The following is a 24,547-nucleotide window of genomic DNA, read 5'->3' as shown; positions in this document are numbered from 1 at the left end:
GCCTTCCATCCAGCAGGACTGTAGCTCCATAACAAAACAGTTGTTATCTTTCAGGAAAAAATAACATAAAAGAGACACTACAAAAGGTGTTAGCATCGTGCTTGTGTGTTAGCAAAACACGGTCAAAGGTCAGGTTAGGCAAACAAGAGATCCTGAGCATCAAAGAAATCTTATATAGTGGAAGACATGTCGTAGTAAAGCTACCGAGCCCGTCAGTGGCTCAGCTGAACCACAGTGAGACCCGCACCAGAAACACAAAGACAAGGAAGGGAGACTGCAGGGCATCGAAGGGGCTGTACTGCCCCACAGCACAGGATGCTCCAGAGGGAGCAGGCACCACTTCCCACGAGTTAAAAGAAAGCAGAGCCCCTTTCTCATCTGCCAAACTGACCCTCATTGAGATGGCAGCTAATCTCCATGGCTGGTTTCCACTCGCCATTCTTACACGTCAGGTATTTGTAATCACCCTTCAACATGTAGCCTTCGGCACACAGGTACTCGATGACACTGCCAGAGTTCAGGGGGTCTCTGCAGGGCCGGGGATGGCAGACATAGCCACCATTCTCTGGCTCTGGAGGCAGGGAACACACTGTAAAGACAAAGACAGAGAGATGGTATAGTGGTGAGGTTTTTCGGTGGGGGCCCTGTCAGTGACTCAGAGGACAATTCTGAAAGACTCAACAAGAAACACAAGGAGCACAGGGCCAGCTCCTCGGAAAGTCTGCTGGCCAAACCCTGGAAGTTCAGGTTTCCACAGAGAGGGAAGTGTGCTGGTAACTGGGGAAGTTTGGCTGCTTGCAACATTTCCTCTTCCTCTCCCCACTGCTCCTTAAGAGAACTGCATACACAATGAATGGTAGACTCTGACAAAGTCCTGAACTTACAGGAATCTAGCACATAACGTGGTTTTAATAACACCTAATGAAACACACAATGAGTCAGTCAGTAAAGATGGTAAAATACTCTCAACCTGCATGGAGGAAATCTTAGCCTTGTTTCCAGTATCAGTACCAGGAAAGACTCCACGATGCAATAAAAATGAGCCTTCTGATCACAGAGGGGGTCTCTGATAGATTTCGGGGAGCACTGCCATCACTTGCCACATTTTCACCTGAGTAGGACCGTCTAGTTTTAAAAGCACCTTCACCTCATATCTTATTTATCAGTTATGATAACTCTGTAAGGCAGGTATCACGACTCTTTTTGAAGACGAGGACAAAAGTTAAATGACTTTTAGCCACAAGTAAGGCAGAATAAATGACAGACCTGGGAGCAGAGTCAAGTCTTCTGGTTCTAATACCTGTGCTCTTTCCACTAGCAGACACTGCTTGTACCAAGGTCACCTCCCATTCAAAAAGGTCAGTTAGGAGATGGCAAGTGGTGCCTAGGTGTGGTGAGGACCCCAATGGAAATGAGTTGCAGTAATGCTAAGTCAGTGGAGCGGGAAGGTCTGAGCAGCCTAAGGGAGAGGGCAGCCTCTGATTCCACGGCCTGCTCTTCCAGCACTGGACAGATATTGTAGAACTGAAGTCCCTGGGCAATGGATTGTGGGGTGTGCTTAGCCAAAATAAGAGGGACACAGTGTGGGCACTAAGGGATCACTGTTTGGAAGGACAAGTTGGGGAAGAAGACGTGCTGGCAAGACAGCCAGGCACCCAAAAACTTCAACTTTCCAAAGCCTTGCTAAGAGTTCCCACCCACAGGACATTCATTTGTCTGACAAACACCCTGCCCCCATTCTGAATACCACAAAGACATCAGTATGAGAAGAGAAACTGTGGGTTTCTTTTTTTCACTTCCTCTAACAGATCTAGAGTCTCTGTCCCAGATAAGGCGCTCTCCGTTCAGAGGCCTACCCACCACTCTCTCAGAGGTGCCCTTACAGGCTCTCACCAAATTCCACTTCCCTTTAACCTACAAACTGCTATTAAGCAAGCTGCATATGGGTCCTGCCTGGGCAGGGGATGTGTACCAAGACTAAAAGGAGTTGATGGCTCCTTGCCCTCAAGCTGCTTATCACTGAGATGGGAAGAAAAGACTACATTTTTAAAGAGCTGTTGATGACACAAAGCTGGGGTAGGTGCCATAGGGATCCACAGAAGTCTGCGCAGCTTCTCTGAAACTAGTACACGAGCCCAAATAAGTCTCCTCAGCCCCCTCTAAGGCTACACTTCCCCTGGACTGTTTCCACGCCACCCACCTCGCCCGAAGTCTTGAACAGGGAGACAGGTGCAAACACGTCTTCTGGTGCCTCTTTAAAATTAGCAGAGCAGTTCAAAGAGCTGGCCAGCTGAATTTCCAAAGACACCTCAGCAAGCTGCTTCACCCTTTACACTTTCCCTACTTCGTTCAGGGCAACAAGCCTGCCACAGATCCCCTGCCTCCCCTCCAACTGTGTCTAATTGGTTCATTTCCTCGGCATAATTAATGCTGAGCACCCCAGGGCAGCTCCTGAAAGCAGGCAGGACCCACACGCAGGTCCAGTGTGCTGGGAAAGACGGTCTCAGGGGAAGAGCTGCTGAGTCTAGAGCCACTCCTGCTTTGCTGGGAATTTCTGTCCATAAAGCCACATCTTCAAGGAATCTTTAAGCAGGACTTTGAAGGTCACCCAGCACTCATTTTATAAGTGAAAAAAGTGAGGTCTACAAAGAAGCGACTCGCGATTCAATTTCATTTCAACTAATATTTAATGTGTCGAGGTCACTGTGCCATGCTCTGAAAAAAGATAAAAAGACAAGCACTTCAGGCACTTGTAGGCAAACAAGAATCTGACGAAGAAGTATACATATATATTTTAAAAGTCATTTTCTTTATGGCTCCTGGGATTTGTGTTTTAACGATAGTTTCCCTAGTGAGGTTATAAGATAGTCTCTAATATTTTCTTACATAAAATTTTATAGATTGGTTATTATGTAAATAATACTTTTACAGAAAAAAATCACAGGAAGTATACATACATGGTATAAAACTCAAAAACTACAAGGGGTGTACAGTCATATACAGCGAGCCCTCTCATATCCCCTGGTAGCTCAGTTCCTCCTCCAAAAGCACCGCACTGGTTTCTCCCATATTATTCCAAAGATATTCTACACACGGATTTATTCTAAGGCATGTCAAAGAATGCGAATGGTGCCACAGGAGAGGGAGCTCAGAATAGGAGTGATCACATCTCATGTGGGACGAATGAGGAAAGGCTCACAGAGGAAGCAGCACTTCGAATGGGGCTTCCGTCCTTAAGGAAGGAGGTGGTACTCTGAAGCACATGCACCGCAGTAGGGAAGAACAGGTTAAGTCCAAAGAACATCAAATAGCCCAGGTTACCTGGGTTGCAAAATATAATAAAGAAAATTTGCCCCCCCCCACCGCCAAAATATGAGGAGCAGTAAAACCATCTTGTAGAGGGCCTTGACTGCAACCGGAAGTTTAAAGGAAAAGAAGAGCCTCTTGAAGAGTCTGGAGAAGGGCAGAATTACAAGAGAAGCTGAAATTGATAGAAGATGGAGCAGAGGTACAGAGAGCCTTTACAGTCTGTCAACTGTACAGCATCTCTAATATGATAAAATAAACTGTACAACGTTCTTTTATATTGACCTATGAAGGTCGCACAAAGGAAACAAGCTAGAGTACATCAGGTTCAGCGTAGCAAAGAGGTGGCCCCCAGTTTACAGAAAAAAAAATAAGGAAGACTTAGAAGAAAAAGAGCACACAGTGACTGAGGTCATTTTTATACACCAAGAACACAAGAAAAAAAATGTGGCCCTCTTGCTTAGTCAAAGAGCAGAGTGGGAGAGTCTTGGCAAAGGGCAGGTGTCGGAGAGAACCCTTTCAGTGACTTCTGGGGTTAACGGGAAAGGGAAGATCTGGAAGAGCAAATAATTCATCCGATGGCTTCCAGAAGCCACTGTTCTAGGCAAGAGGCTGACTTAATCTGGCATCAGGCTAGCTAGCTCTCTGACAACACATCCGCAGAGGGAGTTTCAAGCTCTGTTCTAAACTCCAAGAAGACAATGAACTCATCTGATTTGGCAAAGCTGCATAATTTAAAAAGAGAGGGAGAGAGCCAGAAGATAAAAATTTTATAGAAAAAAAAAAATCAATTCTCCTTAGCTTTCTTCTCAGTTTTCCATTATCTCTTACAGTCACTTAGGCCTCCGGAGAGCACAGGAAGTAGTGAGGTAATTCTTCAGGGGCCCAGGAAAAGTGCCTGGTGTACAGCAGTCATTCAGTGACAGACTGCCCAACCAGCTGTGGAGGGTGCAGATGGAGGAGACGCAAAATGATCCGGCTGGTACTTCCACCTCAGCGTCACCACAGCCTCAGGAGAAACAGCAAGAACCCTCAATTAGCTCCTCAAACATTTTCTGCATCTGTTATTTTGGGGACCAGCCTTTTAGGAGGAGGAGACAAATTAAAACAAAACACATTTTCGTAAGATTCTATAAAAAGTAAATCAAAACAAGCTCCAGGAAAGGCCTCGAGGTCACAGTGTTCAGTTTAACAAACTGAACAATTACTTGAGCCCCTTCAAAATGAGGTGTGGCGAGCAGGGGGTAGGGCGTGTGGCGATCAGCCTGAGGAGGGGAAGCAGATGTTTGAATATCTATCTAGTGCCTTTTAAAAAGACTCAAAAGAGATTTCTGGCTGAAACAGTCTTCTAGTTATCAAGAACACAGGACACTCTGGAACACAGTGACTGAGGGCTTAAGAAATTGTGTTAGTGTCACTCACAGGTTTGAAATAGTGTAGTTCTAGACAACATCAGTGCAGGAGAACTCAACTGGGCACAGAGGAACAGGTTTTTAATGAGGGAGCTGAAAGAAAGGTTGGCTGGAGAAAGAATTCCTGGGAATTTAAGGAAGAAGAAAGAGGTTTCCCAAACCCCTCATGAGTTCTGTCATCATCAGAGACAGAGGCAGTATTGTAAATGTCCCTATTTGGTTGTAATTCCATCAAATGATTAAAGCAGCCCTCCACACAAGAGGCCCTAGGAAGACCATAAAACTGAATGTAAGAGGGCTATGCCCCCAAAATCTTACAGACCAGGGAGGACACAGCCAAATCCAATCAATGTACATCAAAAGAGGAAATGTTCAAAGGCGAGCTTTTCTATTGGCCTGGGGTGTCTCAGGCAGTGAAGTCTCATTCATCCGAGCACTGCTGGCAACAAGAGGAAGGTGAGAACCTCTGGGGAAAGAAGAGCGAAAAATAAGGAGTGGAGGGAGCAACGGACAAAACCACCTATCTAGCACAGCACTGTCCAATAGAAGTATAATGGGACTGCAGAGGCCATTTTAAATTTTCTAGTAGCCATATTAAAAAAAGTAAAAGGAAACAGGTGAAATTTATTTTAATATATTTTACTTAACTGCCTATATGTGAAAGATTATCAATTACATCTTAACATGCAATAAATGTAAAAATTTATTAACAAGATATTTTTATCCCTTTTTTCTTAGTAAGTCGTTACACTTAAATAGCGCACCTCAAGTCGCACTAACCACATTAAGTTCTCAGTAGCTACTCTGGGCTAGTGGCCGTTGTATTGGATAGCACAAGTGCTTAGTACTGGACATGTCTATGTCGGAGAGTCAAAGGATAAGTCTGGGGATCTAAAAAGCGGTGAAAAGTGTTCAGAATCACACCACAGGGCATGGACTATTACGGAGACAGCAGATGTGGAAAGAAGAGAGCACTGAGCGCTGAGGGTCCCCTTGGGTTGTTTTAAAGAGCAGTTTATGTGCTTGCTCTCAAAGCCCTTCCTTGATATATGAAGGTCTAATTTCTACTTTTAGCCCTAAATGGCTTCTTAAGAGCAAAGAGAACCAGAGAAAAAGCAAAGTGAAAACAGAGGAAAAAGGTGTTCAAATGTGCAGATTTTTCTTTTGAGAGAGGAACATAAGACAAGGAAGATAATTACTGCAAACAATGTACTACATATGTAAGGCACTCTTCTGAGCTCTCTCTTTACACGAAGCAGGTACTATATTCATTTTACAGATAAGAACAATGAGGTTTAGCTGAGTTGAGTAATTTGCCCCAAACTACACATTTGTAAATGATGAAGCTGGATTCAATAGGCACTCTGGATCCCAAGCTGCAAGGGAGCTGCAAGCATGAACACTTAGCTAACCTGGGCCTGCTGAGCAGGGCAGGACACCAGGTTCCACTCTGTGCTTACCCTTTGGAGTTTTTGGAAAATCACTCTGCTTGTGAAGGGAAAAGTCACGCTATAGTGTGAACAGGTTACTTCAAAGGGGAGGTGATTTTCCTCAAGAAAGCCTTCCAAGAAAGCTGGGACCAGGCAATCCAGACAAAAGTAAAGGGTGGGGGTGGGGGGAACGACCACATCTGATTACAGTGAAAAGGTTTCTTCCTAAGCCTCCATTACATCTCAGTAATAGCTCATATTTATTGACCATCTACTATATGCCAAGCACTAGTCTAAGTACTTTACCTGTGAAACTCAATTAAGCTTCATAAAAACTCTCTAAGAAACATATTACAGCATTAGATGAGCAAATTGAATGAGGTGTTAAGAAACTTTCTCGCAGTTACTCAGCAGGGGGCAGTACTGCCCATGGCACTGGGCGGTAACAAAGAATTTGAGTCCAGTTTTTCCTCCAGTATCCACATGCTAGAAAGGGAGCCAGAGAGGGAAGCCCAGTGACAAAGATAATCTGGCCTCCCTGGACCTCAGTTTCAGTACATGAAGGCAGTGAATCGGATGACCTCTGTGGTCTCTAGTGACATCTGCAAAGCTAGTGCATCCATGGAGGCAGACAGCAGGGAACCAGGTGGGAGGTGTAACAGTACTTAAGGGATACTCAAGGGCTGCTTCTGTCTGTGGCTCTCCCTGGCGTTCCTACCTTTCTGGCACCTCCACTCAAAGAGAAGTCTAAAGCGGGCTTCAGCGAGAGGAGAGAAGATTTCTCATGCCATGTGCAACTTTCCTCTTTTCTAAGACAGGAAGCCCATTGTCCAGCCAGGATTCCTTTTCTCATGAGAACTTCCTGCATGCTGGGGGAGGGCCAGCCTTTCTCAGGGTGTGGCCCTGGAGTAGGGGTGGGAGAACAGAGGAAGAAATCACCCACAGCTTTGGCTGCCCCCTACAGCTCCTCTTAGCCCGCCCCCCTCCCCCACTTTCCTGAGAGGCCCCACCCAAGCCCTGCAACTCACAGGAAGGTCAGGCTTCAGAGCTTGTCCACCTTGTTTTAGAAGGGAAATACCAACCTGCAGCTTCAGAGCCAACAAGAAGGAACATTTTCTTTATTGAACCCTGCCCCAAACATGGAAAACTCTTTGTCACCTGGAATAAGCCACCAAAGTCCTTAGTCATACAGAAAGAAGTGCTGTTTCCTTAGCCTGGAAAGCCTGACCTGAAAGCACTGGCAGTCAGCTGGAACGCCACCCATCTTTCAAGATTCACTTCCAAGGTAGCCTTGAAATGGCCTTGCTCCAGGAAACCAAAATGTCCCAAAGAGAAGTGCCAGTGAGAATTAAGCACAGTGTAGAGCTTACCAGCACAGGCCTAACATGAGAGTGGTCATGTGTGTCTGCTCAGCTGGTTACCCATGGTTACCAATTGTGTGGGCCTGGGCAGGTCTTCCTACCCCTCAAAGCTCCTTCATTGGTAAAACAGGGATACTAAAGGTGTCTGTCTACCTCACAGGACTGCTGTGTGAATCACAATTATGCACGTAAAGTACCTGATGTTGGGTCTGTTATATACTAAGTGTTCAATGAACAGTAGCTTTATTATTCCTGTGTTCTCGTAATATCTTCTTCACCCCTCTCTATAAACTATCACCATATTGTCTCAGCAATGACTTTCTCACAAGTCAGTCCTTCCTCCACCTCGCTACTAACCTCACCCACCCACCCAAATTGTAGGGTAAGCATTTGTTCTGTTCATTTTTGTATCCCCAGTTCTTGGCACAGAATCTGATAGAGAGCAGATGCTTAGTAGAAAGCTACTTAACTTGCAAAATTTTGTCCACATTTCAAGGCACTGTCTTGTTTCTAACCACAAAGGGTCACATGGTTTCTGATTTGAGATAAGTTTCAAGAATAGATAACAGCAAACAGAACTAACAGGATCAGGGCCACAGGGGTGGGGGTGTCAAAGCAAGGTCTTGGATGTCAGACAGATGAATCTGGGTTTGAGTGGGGGCCCACTCAACCTTGTCAACTGCTTGAACTCTTGTGAGGCTGACTCTTTAATGGCCAGTGCCCATTTCCATGAAGTGTTTGCATGGACTGATAAAACTGTGTACCTGAAAGTGTCTTGCATCATGCCTGGCACTAATCGGGCACTGATACATTTTTTACATTTACTTCCACATAGCAAACTAAACCTTTACCTCTGGTTTATGGAATGGGGTAGGGCAAACACTTTGACAAAGAAAAGAAAAAGGACTGTTTCAGAAATTTCTGGATACCTGGAGAGGGAACAGACGGAGAACAAAGCAGGATGAGCATGTGGGGGATCTGACTTTGCTCTCCCCGTGCTCCAGCTCGGTAATATGCCAGCCCCTTTTTCCACTTCCCTTCGCAGAAGAACAGCCCAAGCTGCTTTTGGCTAACAAATGGCTTCCATATGGCCTGTTACCTTTTCACTTCCTCTTGTTCTCATAGCTCAGGGACTCGGGGAAACAGGCTGCCAACTGGGGCTACAACTCCCCTAACCCCCTAACTACTATATGATTGCTAAAAGAAGGGCAGGCAGGAGGGCCGCTCTTCATCCTACTGGTCCAGGCCTAGGCCACTCTGTGTCTAAAGCCTGGACCAACTCAGTGACCTACAGAACAGAGCCCACAGCTGTGCCTCACCCTCATCTCTAGGATAGTGGGATGACAGCAGAGCTAGGGAGCCAGGCCATCCCATGTGCATTAACAAACAGTACTATATTACTCTTGAGAGTGGTAGTCAAAGGGTTAAGAGAAAGCAGATGATATTTATTTACTTCCTCTTCCTCATTGACGACCACTACTTCCTGGTCTCTTCTCCTTCACCCCATCATCTTACTAAGCTGCACTTGTATTTGGATGTAGGCTGGACCTCTGGAAGAAGGTACCAGTCAGTTGCTTAAGGCACTGTTCAACCTTAGAAGGGTAACTGGTGAGCAGGTGATAATTTAGGAGTCTCCCTGGATCTTTAAAACAGGGTTGGACTCTTGGGTACAAAAGTCACAGCTATGGTTTCATTTTCAACTCTACAATCAAATGGTGACTCCTAATGCCAAGTCCAGGGCCAAGAACACACATAGGCCTCCAAGAACACAAATTTAAATTTAAAATAAACTTAAAGATTTCTGTTGTGCAACAGGTTAAAAGTGAGGAGAGATAACATTTATTACCAGGCACTATGCTGGGCACTTTACAGCTGCCATCCTATTTAATTTTCCTGCCCTGTGAAGAAAGTGCTATAATACTCAGTTTGCTCAGATGAAGAAACTCAGGCTCTGAAAAATTTAGTGATGGCCTGCGGTTACACAGCTAGTAAGTATTAAGGGTTGAAATTCAACTCTGGCTTGCTCTTCTCCCTATCACTGGAAAGCTCCTAGATTATAGATGCCACTGGAAAAATTTACCCCAAGACCTACAGAAGTATAACATGGGGGTGGGGTCCATCTGGACAAAAGTTGCAGTGATTCCTGTTTAGAGAAGAATGTGGACTGGTGGGTTTAGTTGTGCCCAGATGACTCAGCTCATATCTCAAGTGGGGCTACATTTTTCCAGAGAAGTTGGGGGCAGGGGGCAGACAGTTTCCTTCACAAATCTCTGAGCACTACAAACAATAGAGCTATTTAAGCATCACAGATACCAAGGCCACAAGTGGGAAAGGTATAAGAGCATTTTCAGCCAAGAAAACAAGTCTTACAAGAGAGAGATGTGAAAGGAAGGTTGATGTTAAATGCAGAATGAGGATGCCACCTAGACTCAAATAGAGGGCTGCCTTCCTGCCAGCTGCCCAGAATACTCGGGGTCACTGGGGCCTCTCTGCCAAAGCCCAAAATAATCAGCCTCTGTCATGCACCACCAGTGAGTTAAGCAGCATTTTGTTTCTCCTAGTTGCTCAATAGGTCACTGCTACGCACCAAGGCCTACACAGCTGCAAAAAATGAAAGGAAACAATCAGTACACTCTAGTTACAGATGGTGGCAGAAATCAGCTGAGGTGATGGCCTAAAACCCGAAAAATACCATAGTTGTTTGAAAAACACTAGTCATTGAGGGATAAAAATCTGAATGGAATTTTCTGAAGAAAGAGATGTGATTGGGTCTCCTTGTGACAGACAAGGTGTAACTAACCGACCACAATGCTAAGGCATACCATGAAGTGAGCCCTGTACACTCTGTAGGGGCCTGTATTGGACCTGACCTTCCCATGACACAGAGACTAGGAAATAGAAAAAAGAAAAGGTAGGTTTTTATTGTTTTGTTTTTGTTTTTGTTTTCAGGGGCAGGGTGGAATGAAGCTCCCAGGGCTAGGGGTCTTGCTTTTATCACTTCTGAATTAACTAGATTCAGAACACGGACAAATGAGCATGAGTAGACAGAGTCAAAAGTGACAAAGGCCACTGATCCTCCATCTTGTGTGTCCACCACAGGGAATGCAGCTTGCCATGCCTTCTTGGTTTCCTTTATGCCTCCTACAAGGGAAACTATCACCAACCACCCTGAGCTAGCATCAGCCTATCACACAGCAGCAAGCAATCAAACCCATTCAGGTTTTTGTTTTGTTTTGTTTTGTTTGCTCTTCCCTACTTTCAACATTGCGGTCTTTCTAAAATTCTGGACCATATGGGGCAATGGAGGTCAATCAGGGGGTTGCATGCCACAGAGCACTCCTAGCAGTATAAAAAATAACACTACACACTTTGACAGCAGATCCCTTCCCTCCTCCCAGGCAGGAGGGAAGGGATCTCTCCCCTCCAGAGAATTCTTCCCACATAGTTTTCTCTAAGAAAGCCTTACTTAAGCCTCTTTAAGGAACTTTAAGAACAACAGGAATCCACACAAACCCCCTGTGAAGTCCAAAGCAGCAGGGCATATGGCCCTCAAGGTGCTTTCCCACATGCCCAGGACTTGCTTGCCTTTGATTTTGGCCTGTATATTTATCAGCCGGGCTCTAGCATATTGTTGAGACTTCCTGACCACTAAACAGAGCGACCTCAAAACAGATTAGTAAAGCTTGGGCCTCGACCTGCTTCAGATCAAGGACAGAGTCTCAACCATGCTTCATTTGTCATGCTAAGGCTCCGTGTGACTCCTCTGGTCTCTCCTGGCCTCTGGACCTTTGACTCTGGCAAGCCATTTTTGATTGACTGGTCCAAGATTCCTAATCAGAAGATGTTGCCTGTTGCTGCCTTACCCCTTCCATGTATCAGTAAATAACTATGTTCTGACAGGTGAACAGAAAAAAATGTCATAGGTGAACAGAAAAAAACCCTTTAATCTTTTGTCTTCCAAAGAATGGGTTTAATAACTTTTACACCCAGACAAGAGTAAAACACATTTACAGGTTTTGATTCCTATTCTCTATTGGTTTCATTTCCTAATAGGAATTCCTTAATTTAACAAATATCTACTGAGCGTCTAAACAATGTGATAGGGGACATCTCTTGCAGAGTTCTTAATCTTTTTAGTAAACCTAGTTTTCTTCCCTCCTTTCTTTAGGAAAAAGGCCCTCTCTCCTGATAATTGCCCAGAAACAGGTGACTCAAACCCTCTGGCTATTGATAAGGGTCATCGGCCCATTGTTAGTAGAAATAGTGTTAGGCCAGACAGGGCCCTTAGAGTCTGAGAGGGGAGGCCACTTTTAGGCCAAAGATTTTTTTTTTCTCTTTGAGAAATATATTAACCAGGACTGTTTCCCTTTACTCCTTAATAGGCAAATCAATAAAAGAAATTAATAGATATGTAATTTAAATGACAAGTTCGTATCTTCTTTTCCTTGTTTAGCGAGTGAGGTGGCACTTAGCAGGAAACCCGAGACTCCACCCTAACTAAGGCAGGAAGGGAAAGAGCTCTATGAAACCTCAATAGGCAGGGTACGACCCTCCTCATCAGGAAATAGATACAGAAGAAGAGACCTCCCATCCCTCAACATCCATAGTAATAATAAGAGGGTTCATGGATCTTAGGAAAGAGTCAGGCAGGAAAGTTAGTTAGGGAGTTTCGGGTCTGCCTGCAAAGACAATGAGGTCATTCTATCCTAGAAAGGTTCTGCCCACAATTAAGCAAGCCAGAAGGCATTTTTAGGCTAAAAGTAACTACCACAAAGAAACAAGCAGAGAATTAGGTACCAGTTTAAGCCAGTCACTCACACCTGCGCAATGACCTTCAACTCACTTGAGCCTTATTATACCATCATTATATGATGGAAATTCATTAATATCATTATAACAGACTGAACTCTGGGAATGAACATGTGCAAAAAGCAAATGATGAATCACTGACTCCTGTCAATCTTAGTTGTCAATCAAGGAAGCCCACAGCTCTAAGCAAAGTAACCACCCACAGCAAATAGAGATAAAACCCCCAAGGCTTTGTTACCAGGCCTTTTGAGCCACCCTTCTGTTGCTCAGGCCCGCTTCCACGTCTGGAAGGGTACTTTCCCTTCTAATAAAGCTTTTCTTTTCTGCTGTATTTCGGTGTCTTGCTCAATTCTTTGTTCGAGACATTAAGAACTTGGACGACGTGCCAGGAGAGGATCCCCACTCTCCGGTAACAAATGTGCCAGGTTAGTGCTAGAAATTCAAAAGCAAATAATACATAGTTCTGTACCTGAGGAGACTTCATATTTTTTGGTGATACAGATAAGGAGTTCCAGATTATAATAATAATACTATCTGCTCTGTGTCTCCCAGAGTTCATGTAAGGATTACATTTATTCATTCTTTCAACAAGATTTTACTGAGTATCAAAGCAGCATGGCAGGTAATGGGGGAAGAAGGGTAGAAAGATGAAAAAAATATAGGCACTACTGTTTGAGAGGTTAGTGTCCAAGATGTAATAACAGACACACGTTAGAAATCATTATGAGCTACAATAGGAGGTTCTAAAGGATTAATCCAATGAGGAAGAGATCAGAAAGGATGAAAGAAATGATATCCCACCTCCAACTTTAGGGGGAAGTAGGGTTGTGACTCTGGGATAAAAGATTGTTATTATGGGATTGTGGCTGGGATAAAAGGACAGTGGGAAGAACGTGCAAGGAGGAGATAAGGATATGAGCAACGGCAGAGAAGCAAGAAGAGATGGGATGTATATGGAAACCAGCAAATGATTCCAGGTTTGACAGGAGAGAGTTGGAAATTTAGAAAATCAAGCTGGTGCCAGAACAGGAGGGCCCTGAATACAAGGAAAAGGAATGAAAAATCTTGTGTCCTTTGAGTCTAATGAGATTTTAAGAACCCTTCCAGTCCTAAAATGCAAAGTGACATTACTGATAATAAAATGAAAGTCCGCCCTATAGTACTAAGCCAGCCATGTAAACATGCCTATCCACTTGGGAAACTATTTTTCAATGAAGCGGGCATGCTGGTGTGGTAAAGCAGAGATGGGAAAGGAGAGGGGTGGGTGGGAAACCATGTGATCTTTCTAGTGTAGATTCATGATGCCTCTAAAGTTTGCCTAGGTAAAGGAGGCCAGGAAAGAACCAGAGGGACTGGAACAGAGGAAAGGAATACAAAGACACCTTGTGGTCAATTTCTTTCCCAGGGTTCTCTCACATGGCAGCAGATGGCCTATCCCTGGAGGACTGGATCTCAGAAAGCAGCTGCTCCCAGGTCCTGGTTCTAACAGCTGGGGTCACAGGACCTCTCTGCGCAAGCTGAATGCCAGAAATCAATGGGTTCCATTGTGACTGCATGCATGAGCTCTCAAATCCAGGCTCATGCCCTATGCCTTTAACAGAGGGCTGGGAAAAATAACACTACACATTTTGAAAGACTGCACTTGCAAATTAATGGAAAGATATAGTATTATAAATCCCAGTTTTATTTAAATTACTTTGACTTTGCTAGGAAACTACTGAGATGCTAATTATTTGAGAAATGAAGTACTTGACCATAAAAGGGTCAAGATGGTAGGAGCTCCGGGCAGAGGGGCAGATCATAACTAGAGGATAATCAGTAACTATCTCTGGTCCTCCTCTTCTTCCTGCCCAATGCACAGTGTGGCTCCACCACACCAACCGAAAAGCAGGCTAGATGTTTCATGTACTAGAAAAGCAGATAAAAATCCATAAAATGATGTGTGTGTACACAGAGGAATATAAGAGTATGATTACATAATTAGACACATTAAAGTATTTATACTGCTGAGACTAAAAGCCCCTACTCAAAGGCATTCCACCAAAGTTGAAAGGGGAAAAAGAAAACAGAAAATAAAGCATCTAATTGCAATCTTCCACAAAGCCAGACATCCCCAGCTGGTGCCACAGCTGAATTCTCTTAATTAACATGTTGTAATGGCAAGTATGAAAGACACTGTATGCTTATCAACTCCATGCTATGGCCAGCCAGGCAGAGAGAAGCCAGCAACGCTGCTATGATTAAAAAGTTTTTTCTCTATTACAATGGTATCCTGGTGTAGGATTTTGGTTACTTTTTTCTTAACAACTTAGTTGCTTAAAGCACATACATACGACTCTATGCCTGCAAAGTTAGAAACTGAGACTAAAGACCATGAAAAGTTAACAGTCTAGGAACTAGTTTATTGGTGGTTGTTTTTCTCTTACCTTCCCAAACTTGGGGTTTTTACAGACAGAGAAGCCTAGCAATGTTTGAGCAGTCTAACCTTTTAAATAGAAACCCATCTGACAGCTTAAAATCATATGTTAAATGTATCTAAATGGAAAAAAAGGTGAAAGAAACAACCACATAAATGAGTACAATGCAGAGAAGACATTAATACATCAAGAGACTAGGTCAACATGCAATGTATTCCAAAGGACAAACTCTCATAGCCTCAACAGGGCCTTGCACACTTACAAAGAGGGTTTTGTTTTTGCACAACTATTAGTCACACCAGAACCTAGTTGTAAGTAGTCCCATTTCCCTGAAAAGGCCCCCGAAGTCAAACAATAGGTTTATATATTATAAGAAAGTCATGTTCTCAGAAAGCCAAACAAGATCATAAAATGCCTAATTATACTCTGCCTTTTAGATACAATCTTGGACAAAATAATCTGTGTGTTTTATAAACTATTCTTTAACTCTGGTTTTTCATCTTCGCAACTGAGCAGAGCTGTTGATTTACAGTCAGTGAGTGTTCAACTGACATTAACAATCCCCTACTTGTGACATGCTTGTTGAATTTAAAAATCTTTTCCTCAATTTTATCAACTTTAGAAGACCTGTCCTTCTTTTTACTCCCCTCAGCGATGTCATTTTCTTCATGATTGACTCATCCTCACAAAGCGAAAGTCAAAAAAGTCCAGTTACTGCTCCAGCAGACATGGCGGCACAGACGGAGCCAATGACGCTGCTCAGGGTGTGCTGCAGGCTGCAGGCTGGCAGGCAGCCACACCTCACGACGGCTCAAGAGGTTTTCTCAGCTGCTGTACAAAGTCCAAGTTCATTACACAAAGGCGACTGGGGTGTTGATTTACAACGTGCCAGAGTACAGGTTGTTCCTAAGACAAATGTTTAAAAGCTGACTGCTTGGCATTGCTTCAGAACTACCTCGTGAGGTATAAAGTTTGGATTTCTTGCCCCCTCACTCCCCTAGCTCCAAAGGCCCAGAATCATTTTGGTGGACCAGAGAAAAGATATTTAGGTAGGCCCAATACAAATGACGACTGTGCCCAAGGCCACGGATCTCTGGCACGCAACAACTCACACACACCTGCATTTTACAAAGAAGCCAGGACTACATCCAGGGCTCAGAGGTTTGCACTGCACCGAGGGAAGTCAGGCTAGTCAGTACCTGCCACAGGCCTATTACTCAGGATGACAGCTCATCCTGGGTTTCCCCAGTCTCTAAGCCTTGTTGATGGAAAAGGTTCATCACACATGCAATCAGGGATCCTTGGGGTCCTTGAAGATGCCTTTATCCAGACCTTGCAGTAGAATAATGTCAGTTGAACATTAGTTTTTTTCCCCAAATGGAAGCCACTTGACCTATAGGAAAGAGAATCACTGTGCCTCGCATACTCTGTACAAGTGGGTAATGTCCTCTAGAGCTAGTGCTTACAGTCTTCTGCAAAATCAAATGAAACCATATCTCCACAAACAGCACAGAAGTTGCAGAGTAACTGATTCTGAACTCTGGGCCTGCTGCTTTTGCCTCCAACCAATCCCCTCAATCTTCCCAGCTAGCCTCACCTCTCAGAGGGACAGTGAAAAACAAGCACGATGACCATGGGGCCATCTGCAAATGTGGGCAGGGCCACTGAAAGGCAAGCCCTGTTTTAAGAACCACCCTGTTACTTAACTGTAACAAAATGATTACTCAGAATGGTTTCAGCAGTTTATCTACCAGCCACCCAGAACAGAGTATCTTGGACCTTGCGTCTTTCATGACAAGGGAAAGAAAGAACCTGTCATTAAATGCAGTAATATAAAGACTCAAAGCTCCCAGCTAAGTGTTCCTCCCTCGCATCATCTCTTCTGCCCAAGGGCCCCAAACCCCTCAGCAGAGAAGGCCAAAGCTGGCAGCGGAGCCTCTGCCTGGCCTACACCCTTGGCCTGGCAATAATAGGCTGGAATGATCCCGAAAGAGGAACTACTTGCTTCCCAGGGCTACAAACATGATTTGCACTGGACATGTTGTGGGTCTGTGCCAGGGAGCTTGGGGTGGGTCAGCTAGGAGTGGCAGGCTTGGCCGAGGCACAGCAGTTGGACTTGAAACTGTCCTTCATTTTCCGATTTAAAAGACCTAGAGAGTACCTCCCACGGCAATCATTTACTTTTCTCTCCTTCTACCTGAAATTAACAGATCTTGTGATAAGCATAACATGTTTATGCTTGTTTTTCCTACTGATACAATCTCTTTCAACAAAAATTATTTTCCTGATTTCTGTTTTTCACTACGAGCAACTACTAGATACATACTCTATTAAAAAGAGTACTTTTGACTGGTCTTCTTTGATTTTATCAATAATCCAAAATTACCCAAACTCCTTATTTAGAATTGTTAAGGGGGTTCAGGAGCATAGGGGAAGGTGATACACTCAGCATTGGCAACATTTGGAAACAGCACTCTTTCATTGCCGATTATGCATGAGGTGACTGGTGTCACCTGTGCCTAAGGAGTAACTCCTGGCCAACCACATTTTAAAACAACCTGCTGGAGGCTTGGAACCTGCTGCACATTATTCCTGGGCTCACTGGGCCCACCAGGGAACATCACCTCCACAATGAGCAGTGCGTAGTCAAAGCTTTACTCCGGTGGCACCCAATACCTGGTCTTACTTGGCCATCAACAACGTTATGGCCTGAGTTGCTCTGTTCTACCAGGAGAAGCTGCAGAGGGCCAGGGGCCATAGTAATTGTGGAACCATGCTTATGCAAGAAAGCCTTCTACCAGGCAGAACATCACAACTTCCTTCCAAGAACTATAGGGCTCCCTCTTACTGCCCACCTAGAGGCAAACTCGAATTTACCCTGGTAGGCTAATCTTCCCTAAAATACATTTTTTCCTAAGGATGCTTTCTTGTCAAAATATTCAAAAAGCTGCCAATTTCTTTCTATAAGTCTAAATGTTTCTGCTGGATATGCAAGGCTCTCCACAATTTGGCTTGTCTCGTATCTCCAATTACAAGTCCCACTAGGCTACCCCTACTGGCCTCACTCACTCATGTTCATGGCCTCAGATCAGTCTTCTGGCTCGTCTCAACTCCATCTTCTTCCCCTCTCCTCAATATCCTCCACTTTTTCTTCTGTCAACTCAAACCACACCCATAGTGCAAGGCCTGATTGTAATGCTCTCTTCCACAGGAATTTCTTTCCTCTGAACTAAAGCAGCCATGACTATACAATCTAGCACAGTTACACACCACTTTGTCCACCGTTGCTATATGTGCACTGATCCTGCTTCTCCAGGGTACCATAAGCATCTAAAAAGGACAGAGAACCTACCTTCACCAGCCTGGGAATGTTTAAGGCACTGGACAAATACCTGATGGAGCCTGTGCCCAAAAGGGCTGATACCTCTTATAACAGGGACTGACTAGATGCTTAAAAAGACCCTAACTCTTGCATCCCAGGGAGTTTCTCCTCTCCACACTCCCTCCACTCCTGGGCCCAGTCCTGGCAAACTGAGAATTCCGCCTGCAGACTGCCAAAATTCCAGCTCACATAAAAGGATTGAACAAAGAATTTCACAACACCCCCATCCCTCCTTCAGGCTCCAAAGCTCTTCAAGGGCACCCTGTTTAAACAAGAGGTGCAATATATTTTGGGGAAATGATGAAGCAACTTCCCATAAGAGGCAAGAAAAAATTCCCCAGTGCAAAAGGGCTTCTTGGAAAACAAATAGAACAGCTTCCCTGCCAGGACAGAGAGAAAGGAATTCACATCCAAGCTCTTCATCCTTGGCAAAGGAGCCCGTTGTGCAGGGAACAGGAGAGAGGAGAGCTCCAGGGAGAAAAAAGGAGGCAGATGCTTAGGACCAGATGTATATAACTCAGCATAGTTTTCAGAGTTGGAGGCCCAACCTAATGCTTTGTTTGATACTGTTCAAGGTGCCACTGGGAGCTCCTCTACCTTCTCTTTCTCTCACAAGCCTTAAACAACAGCTGTGATCCTAAAAAGTTGGGTGCAAATGCAATCATATTGTGCATACATCAGAATACCACTATTTAAAAACAACTGCACAGTGACTCCTTTAGTGGATGATAAAATTCTTTTGCAATAACAATACTTTAAAACAAATTTGAGGGGGGATAATTTTGTATTTCATACATTTGACTTGATTATTGGATTGTCTACTCACATATTCCCGAATGTCTGAGTTTCAGCAGAGGGGGCATGGGCAAACTAAGGTAGATCATTTTGCTTGATCTGCAAGGTTCATCGACTACCCATGTTTCACTTTTCAAATTACTTCTAATCAAACATTACAGCAACATTAGCAGTACTCTTCAAGAAGAAAGAAAAGCATTGCCCACGGAGGAAAGTTCTCAGGTCCACGTCCGGATAAAAACCAAATGTTTCCGTAGCTAGTAACACAGCACTCATGAATGTTCAGACCTCACTTCTTTGGCATATGCCCTTTTTCCTGAACTTGAGAATTCATATCCACCTAGCCTGTTTGCGTGGACTAGAAGACAGTGTGCAACAGATCAAATCCTAGCTTTGCCCTCATCAGCAACATGAGCCAATGATAACTCTTCTCCTTTTGCCACCTTATTTTCCCCACCAACATAGTGACCATTCTTCAGAACTAATGAAAAGGCCATAAACAAGCTGCCTAAGAAAGTCAACCCTTTCGGATGCACTAATGATGTTAAGAAGGTTCCTGCAATCTCTCATAGTCCCAGACTTGATTCCCACCGCCCTCCACCCCACCCCCGCTACAGAGACCTCCCCTTCACAGTTCCTCACCCTTTTTATTGCAGACTGCTCTCAGGCCTGCGGCCTTTCAGGCAGAAGGAGCCCCTTTTCTCTGTACCTGTGGATTCCTGCTATTAAGCTTTTTCATAAAAATTGATCTACCTACTTTCTAACAGATTTCCAGGGTCTGATAAATTTTAGTTTTTAGGCTGCTAAGGGGAGGCAAGAGGATGGGTGGGGCTAAATGGGGAAAAGAGCATCATCCAGAACTCTAATCCTAAGCAAGGCCTTCCTGCTGGCGGCATTAACACATACGTGCAACTAATGCAACACTTTTTAAATATGCCATTTAAAAATAAACATCAATTTATAATTTTTCAAAATGAGCAATAAGTGAATTGGTGGTGGGGAAAGTAAAGGGTTTGATGTTTACATCCATCTGTTCCGTGTGTTCCTTCCCTGTAAGCAAGATATGCTTCAAGACGATTTATCAGGATGCCAACATCAGCTTCTTAACTGAGGAAAGGAAACCTCCTTCTCTTGTAGCTACTGAAAGATCTCGGCTGCAAAATGACAGGAGCCGACTCTGTAAACAGAATTTCTGAGGTAAGAATTTTGTGGGGCAAGAATGGAGATGCAGCAGCTGTCCCCTAACAAAGCCACAAGTGCAACAAAGACTAATGGAAATTAACTCTTGTTTTCAATTCATTTGGAAAGGCTGAGTCAGAGGGGAGACTAAAATGAAAAATCATCCTCTCAGAATTCATACGTGTCAAGTTTTGTGGGGTCTGAGGGTCAGACTCTCCTCCAGCAGACAGGGAACGACATTCGAGAGAGAGGAAACAGCATAAGTGAAGCGCCAAGGCACATTCCATACGGCATATTATGAGAATGATAAAATTCCTGGCGAGGCTCCAGGACAGAGCACAGGACAGGGAAGTGGCTGGGGGGCAAGGTGAAAGCACAGACAAAGGTTATGCTGCTAAGGAGTACGGACCTTGATATGTCTTACAGCAAAACCTGAGTTTGTTTTCTTTTAAGAAGAGAAGCATCGTGTTTAGTCTGAGATTCTGAGTTACTCTGGAAGTAGCGTGGAAGACAGATTTGAAGGGAGGGAGGTAGAAAAGACACTGAAGTCAGAGAAACCAGTCAGAGTCTGGTGAGAGATCACGAGGCCTTGGATGTCAGCAGTATCATTTTTTTCTTGGAGGGGGCCACCATTTATACCCCTAACTCCCTGCCCACTCACTGCCTAACCTAGCTACCCCAGCACAAACACAGCTGGAAGAAGAGCTCTGGTGCTTTCATGCTAACGGAAACTCATGTGTCCAGTGGAAACAGGGGCTTTGGAGAGATGTGCCTCCAGAATTCCTGTCCCTGGCAAGCTCTGATCCTCTAGACAGCAAGTGCAATCAACTAATTAACCCAAGAATCCAAAATGACAGTGCACACCATTTCAAAGAGAGGCTGCTGTATTTTACAAAATCCCAGGACAATCTCTTGAACAGAAGGGGTCTGGAGAAGGTGACGAAATCCCTGCCTACCCTTCTTCCATCTCTTCACACTCCCCACTTCCTCCTCCCCGCCGCCCCCCCAAAAAAAAACTCAAAAAAATTTTATTATAAGGATAGATGTGGAAAATATTCTATTCGGGCTATATGAATGTTTGAGAAAGTGTAAAATCAAAAAACTATTCCTAGTGGCTGAAGGGCCTGGGAAATGGCAGATGCCACTCATGAAAATGATTCTAAAACTTCTCAAGAAAATATAAGAGCCCATCTTTATGAAATTTGTGAAGTTCTTAATAAAGTCCAGAAATATTTCCAGAAAAGAAAAAAATGTAAACAAAGTTGACACTGTAAAGCAACAGTAGTTCTCAAACTCTTTGTTCACAGGTCCCTTTACACTATTAAAAATTATCAAAGACCTCCAAAGAGTTGTATGTATGTTACACCTATCAATATATACCATAGCTGAAAATAAAACTAAAAAAAAATGTATTTGTAAATTCACTTAAAAAATAAGAACAATAAATATCAGAGCGATCATGTCGACACATGCTGTGATAGTCTCTGGAAACTTCGACTACACCCCTGTGAAGGAATGAGTGCAAAAAAGGCAGATGGTGTCTTAGTATTAACATGAAAATAGTTTCGGCCATGTCAATCTCCTGAAAGGATCTTGAGGACCCTTGAGAACCACTGCTATAGAGAGAATTACAATAATCTACAAACTAGGAGAAGATAATCAAGGAAATACAAAATTAAAGCCACATAGAGATTCCACTTTATGTACATCAGATGGGCAAATGTAGTATCTCACAACAGCTGTCTCAAAGCATGTGGAGAACTAAGAATTTTCTTATACATCACTAGTGGTATAAATTGATACAACTAGTTTGTAGAGCTATTTGCAATACGTAGAGAGTTGAAGTTGTGCACTCCTAATAATTCAGCAACTCCACTGCTCAATGTATATGCCAGAGGAATCCTGTATACCTGCTTAGGACATATGTACAAGGATGCTCCTTGAAGTATTGTTTCTAACATGGAAAAACTGAAGTCGCCTCTATCAATGAGAGAAAGGTTATAAATATTTGAGTATAGTAACACAATGGAATACTATACTGCACTTAAAACAAACATGTCAACATGACTAAATTCAGAAACAATGTTAAGTGAAAAAAAAGAAGTACGGAAGATTACATACATTTTAAAACATAAAGAACAATATTCTATACTGCTTAGGAATCCATTTTTAGGGATGTAAAACTTTATATATACTGTACAAAATACATGTAAATACATGCATAAGTATGTAAAAACATAAAAACATGGTTGGAAGGATACACAAAAACTAAGGACACCAAAAAAACAAACAATCCGATTAAAAAATGGGCAAAGGACCTAAATAGACATTTCTCCCACCAACAGACACAAAAAGATGTTCAACATCACTAAATTCATCATCAGGGAAATGCAAATTAAAACCACATTGAGATATCACCTCACATCTGTCAGAATGGCTATCATCAATAAATCAACAAATAACAAGCTGGAGAGGATGTAGAGAAAAGGGACCCTCATACACTGTTGGTGGGATTATAATTAGTGCAGCCACTATGGAAAAGAGTATGCAGGTTCTTCGAAAAATTAAAATCATAACTGCCATATGATCCCGCATTTCTACTTCTGGGTATTTATCCAATGAAAACAAAAACAAACACTAATTTGAAAAGATATATGCACCCTGTGCTCACTGCAACATCACTAGTAATAGCTAAGATATGGAAACAACCTAAATGTCCATCAACTGATGAATGGATAAAGATGGAGTTGGTTGTGTGTGTGTGTGTGTGTGTGTGTCTGTGTGTATACACACACAATGGAATATCACTGAATGAAATCGTGCCATTTGTGACAACTTGGATGGACTTAGAGGGTATTATGCTAAGTGAAATAAGTCAGACATAAAAAGACAAATACCATATGATCTCCCATACATGTGGAATTAAATAAATAAATAAATAAATAAATAAAACAAAATGAAACACAGCCTCATGTTCATTAAAGTACTATTTATAATAGTCAAGATATGGAAGCAACCTAAGGGCACATCAATAGGTGACTGGATAAAGATGTCCATATATACAATGGAATATTACTCAGCTATAATAAAAAGGAAATCTTACCACTTGCAATGACACAGATGAACCTAGAGGGCATTATGCTAAAAGAAATAAGTCAAAAAGAGAAAGACAAATACCACATAATCTCACTTATATGTGGAATCTAAAAAAAAAACAAACAAACAAACTAAACAAACAAATGTTAACAGACTCATAGACACAGAGAACAAACTAGTGATTGCCAGATGGGAGTGGGGTTGGAAGACTGGGTGAAAAAGGTGAAGGAATTCAGAAGTATAAATTGGTAGTTAGAAAATAGCCAAGGAGATGTGAAGTACAGCATGGGGGGACTATCATCAGTAATACTGTCATAACTCTGTACGGTGCCAGGTGGGCACTAAACTAATTGGTGGAATCACTTCATAGATTATATTAAGGCTTGATCATTATGCTGCACACATGAAACGAATATAAAATACTGAACATCAATTCTAACTGAAAAATTAAAATTAAAAAAAAAAAATACCCATAGATCTAGAGCAGGGATCCCCAACCCCCAGGCTGTGGACCGGTACCAGTCTGGTCTGTGGACTGTTAGGAACCAGGCCACACAGCAGAAGGTGAGCAGCAGGCAAGAGAGCGAAGCTTCATCTGTATTTGCAGCTGCTCCCCAGTGTAGCATCACCGCCTCAGCTCCACCTCAGATTATTAGACATTAGATTCTCGTGGTCCCTGGGGCCAAAAAGGTTGGAGAGCGCTGATCTAGAAGATCTACAGAACAAGCTGACAATTGCCAAAAGGGAGGGGATGGGGAGATTAGGGAACAAATAAAAATGTGTGTGAATATGAACAAACTTTTTGAAAATTCAATAAAATAAAGTGGCTACTATGTGGAACACATTGCATATTTAAATGCTAATTCTTTTTACAATTCAATAGGTACTTTACAACACCCCAAACTAAGGCACGTCATTCCTTAACAAGGTGTTTGGTAACTTTTCTAATCTTCGCACTTGGTTCCAAAATATAAACAGAAATCATAAAATTCACCAAGACTTCCAAGTCCTAGGGAAGACAGGGATTACCTTTTCCAGGACTCACAATTTGCAGGACCCTGAATCCCAGACCTGTTTCCACCCATCCACTGAATGACCTTTGACTTGCTCCCTCTCCAAAACACATTCAGCTGAAAGCTAAGCGACCAAACAGCACCTGTAAAAATGCTTAACAGTCAGAGAAATACACAGTAACTCTGAGCATGGACTCTGTTTTAAAGGTATTCAGCTTCAATGGCCCCATTCCCTGCCTTCAAGTCAAGGTAGCAGTCAGACTGACTCAGCTGCTGTCAGAGTCAACTTAACTTACATTATTTAATATCCACTCCTCCCATTCTTCCTTAGTTTATCCTAGACAGTC

The 24,547-nt window shown here is 43.2% G+C and overlaps 1 protein-coding gene across 7 annotated transcripts in view; it reads right to left on the bottom strand.

The window, feature by feature from the left end:
- The window catches only part of SUSD6 (sushi domain containing 6), a 90,799-nt gene that overhangs the window by 10,496 nt on the left and 55,756 nt on the right, over window positions 1-24,547 (bottom strand). For all 7 annotated transcript variants that reach the window (XM_016131253.2, XM_016131260.2, XM_016131257.2 and 4 more), the window contains exon 3: window positions 392-589. In XM_016131253.2, coding sequence (XP_015986739.1) covers window positions 392-589 — 198 coding nt within the window. The remainder of the gene's footprint in view (window positions 1-391; window positions 590-24,547) is intronic.

This window comes from Rousettus aegyptiacus, unplaced genomic scaffold, assembly GCF_014176215.1.
Source record: "Rousettus aegyptiacus isolate mRouAeg1 unplaced genomic scaffold, mRouAeg1.p scaffold_m13_p_3, whole genome shotgun sequence".
Taxonomy (NCBI): Eukaryota; Metazoa; Chordata; class Mammalia; order Chiroptera; family Pteropodidae; genus Rousettus; species Rousettus aegyptiacus.
This window is presented reverse-complemented; position numbering and strand designations above follow the sequence as displayed.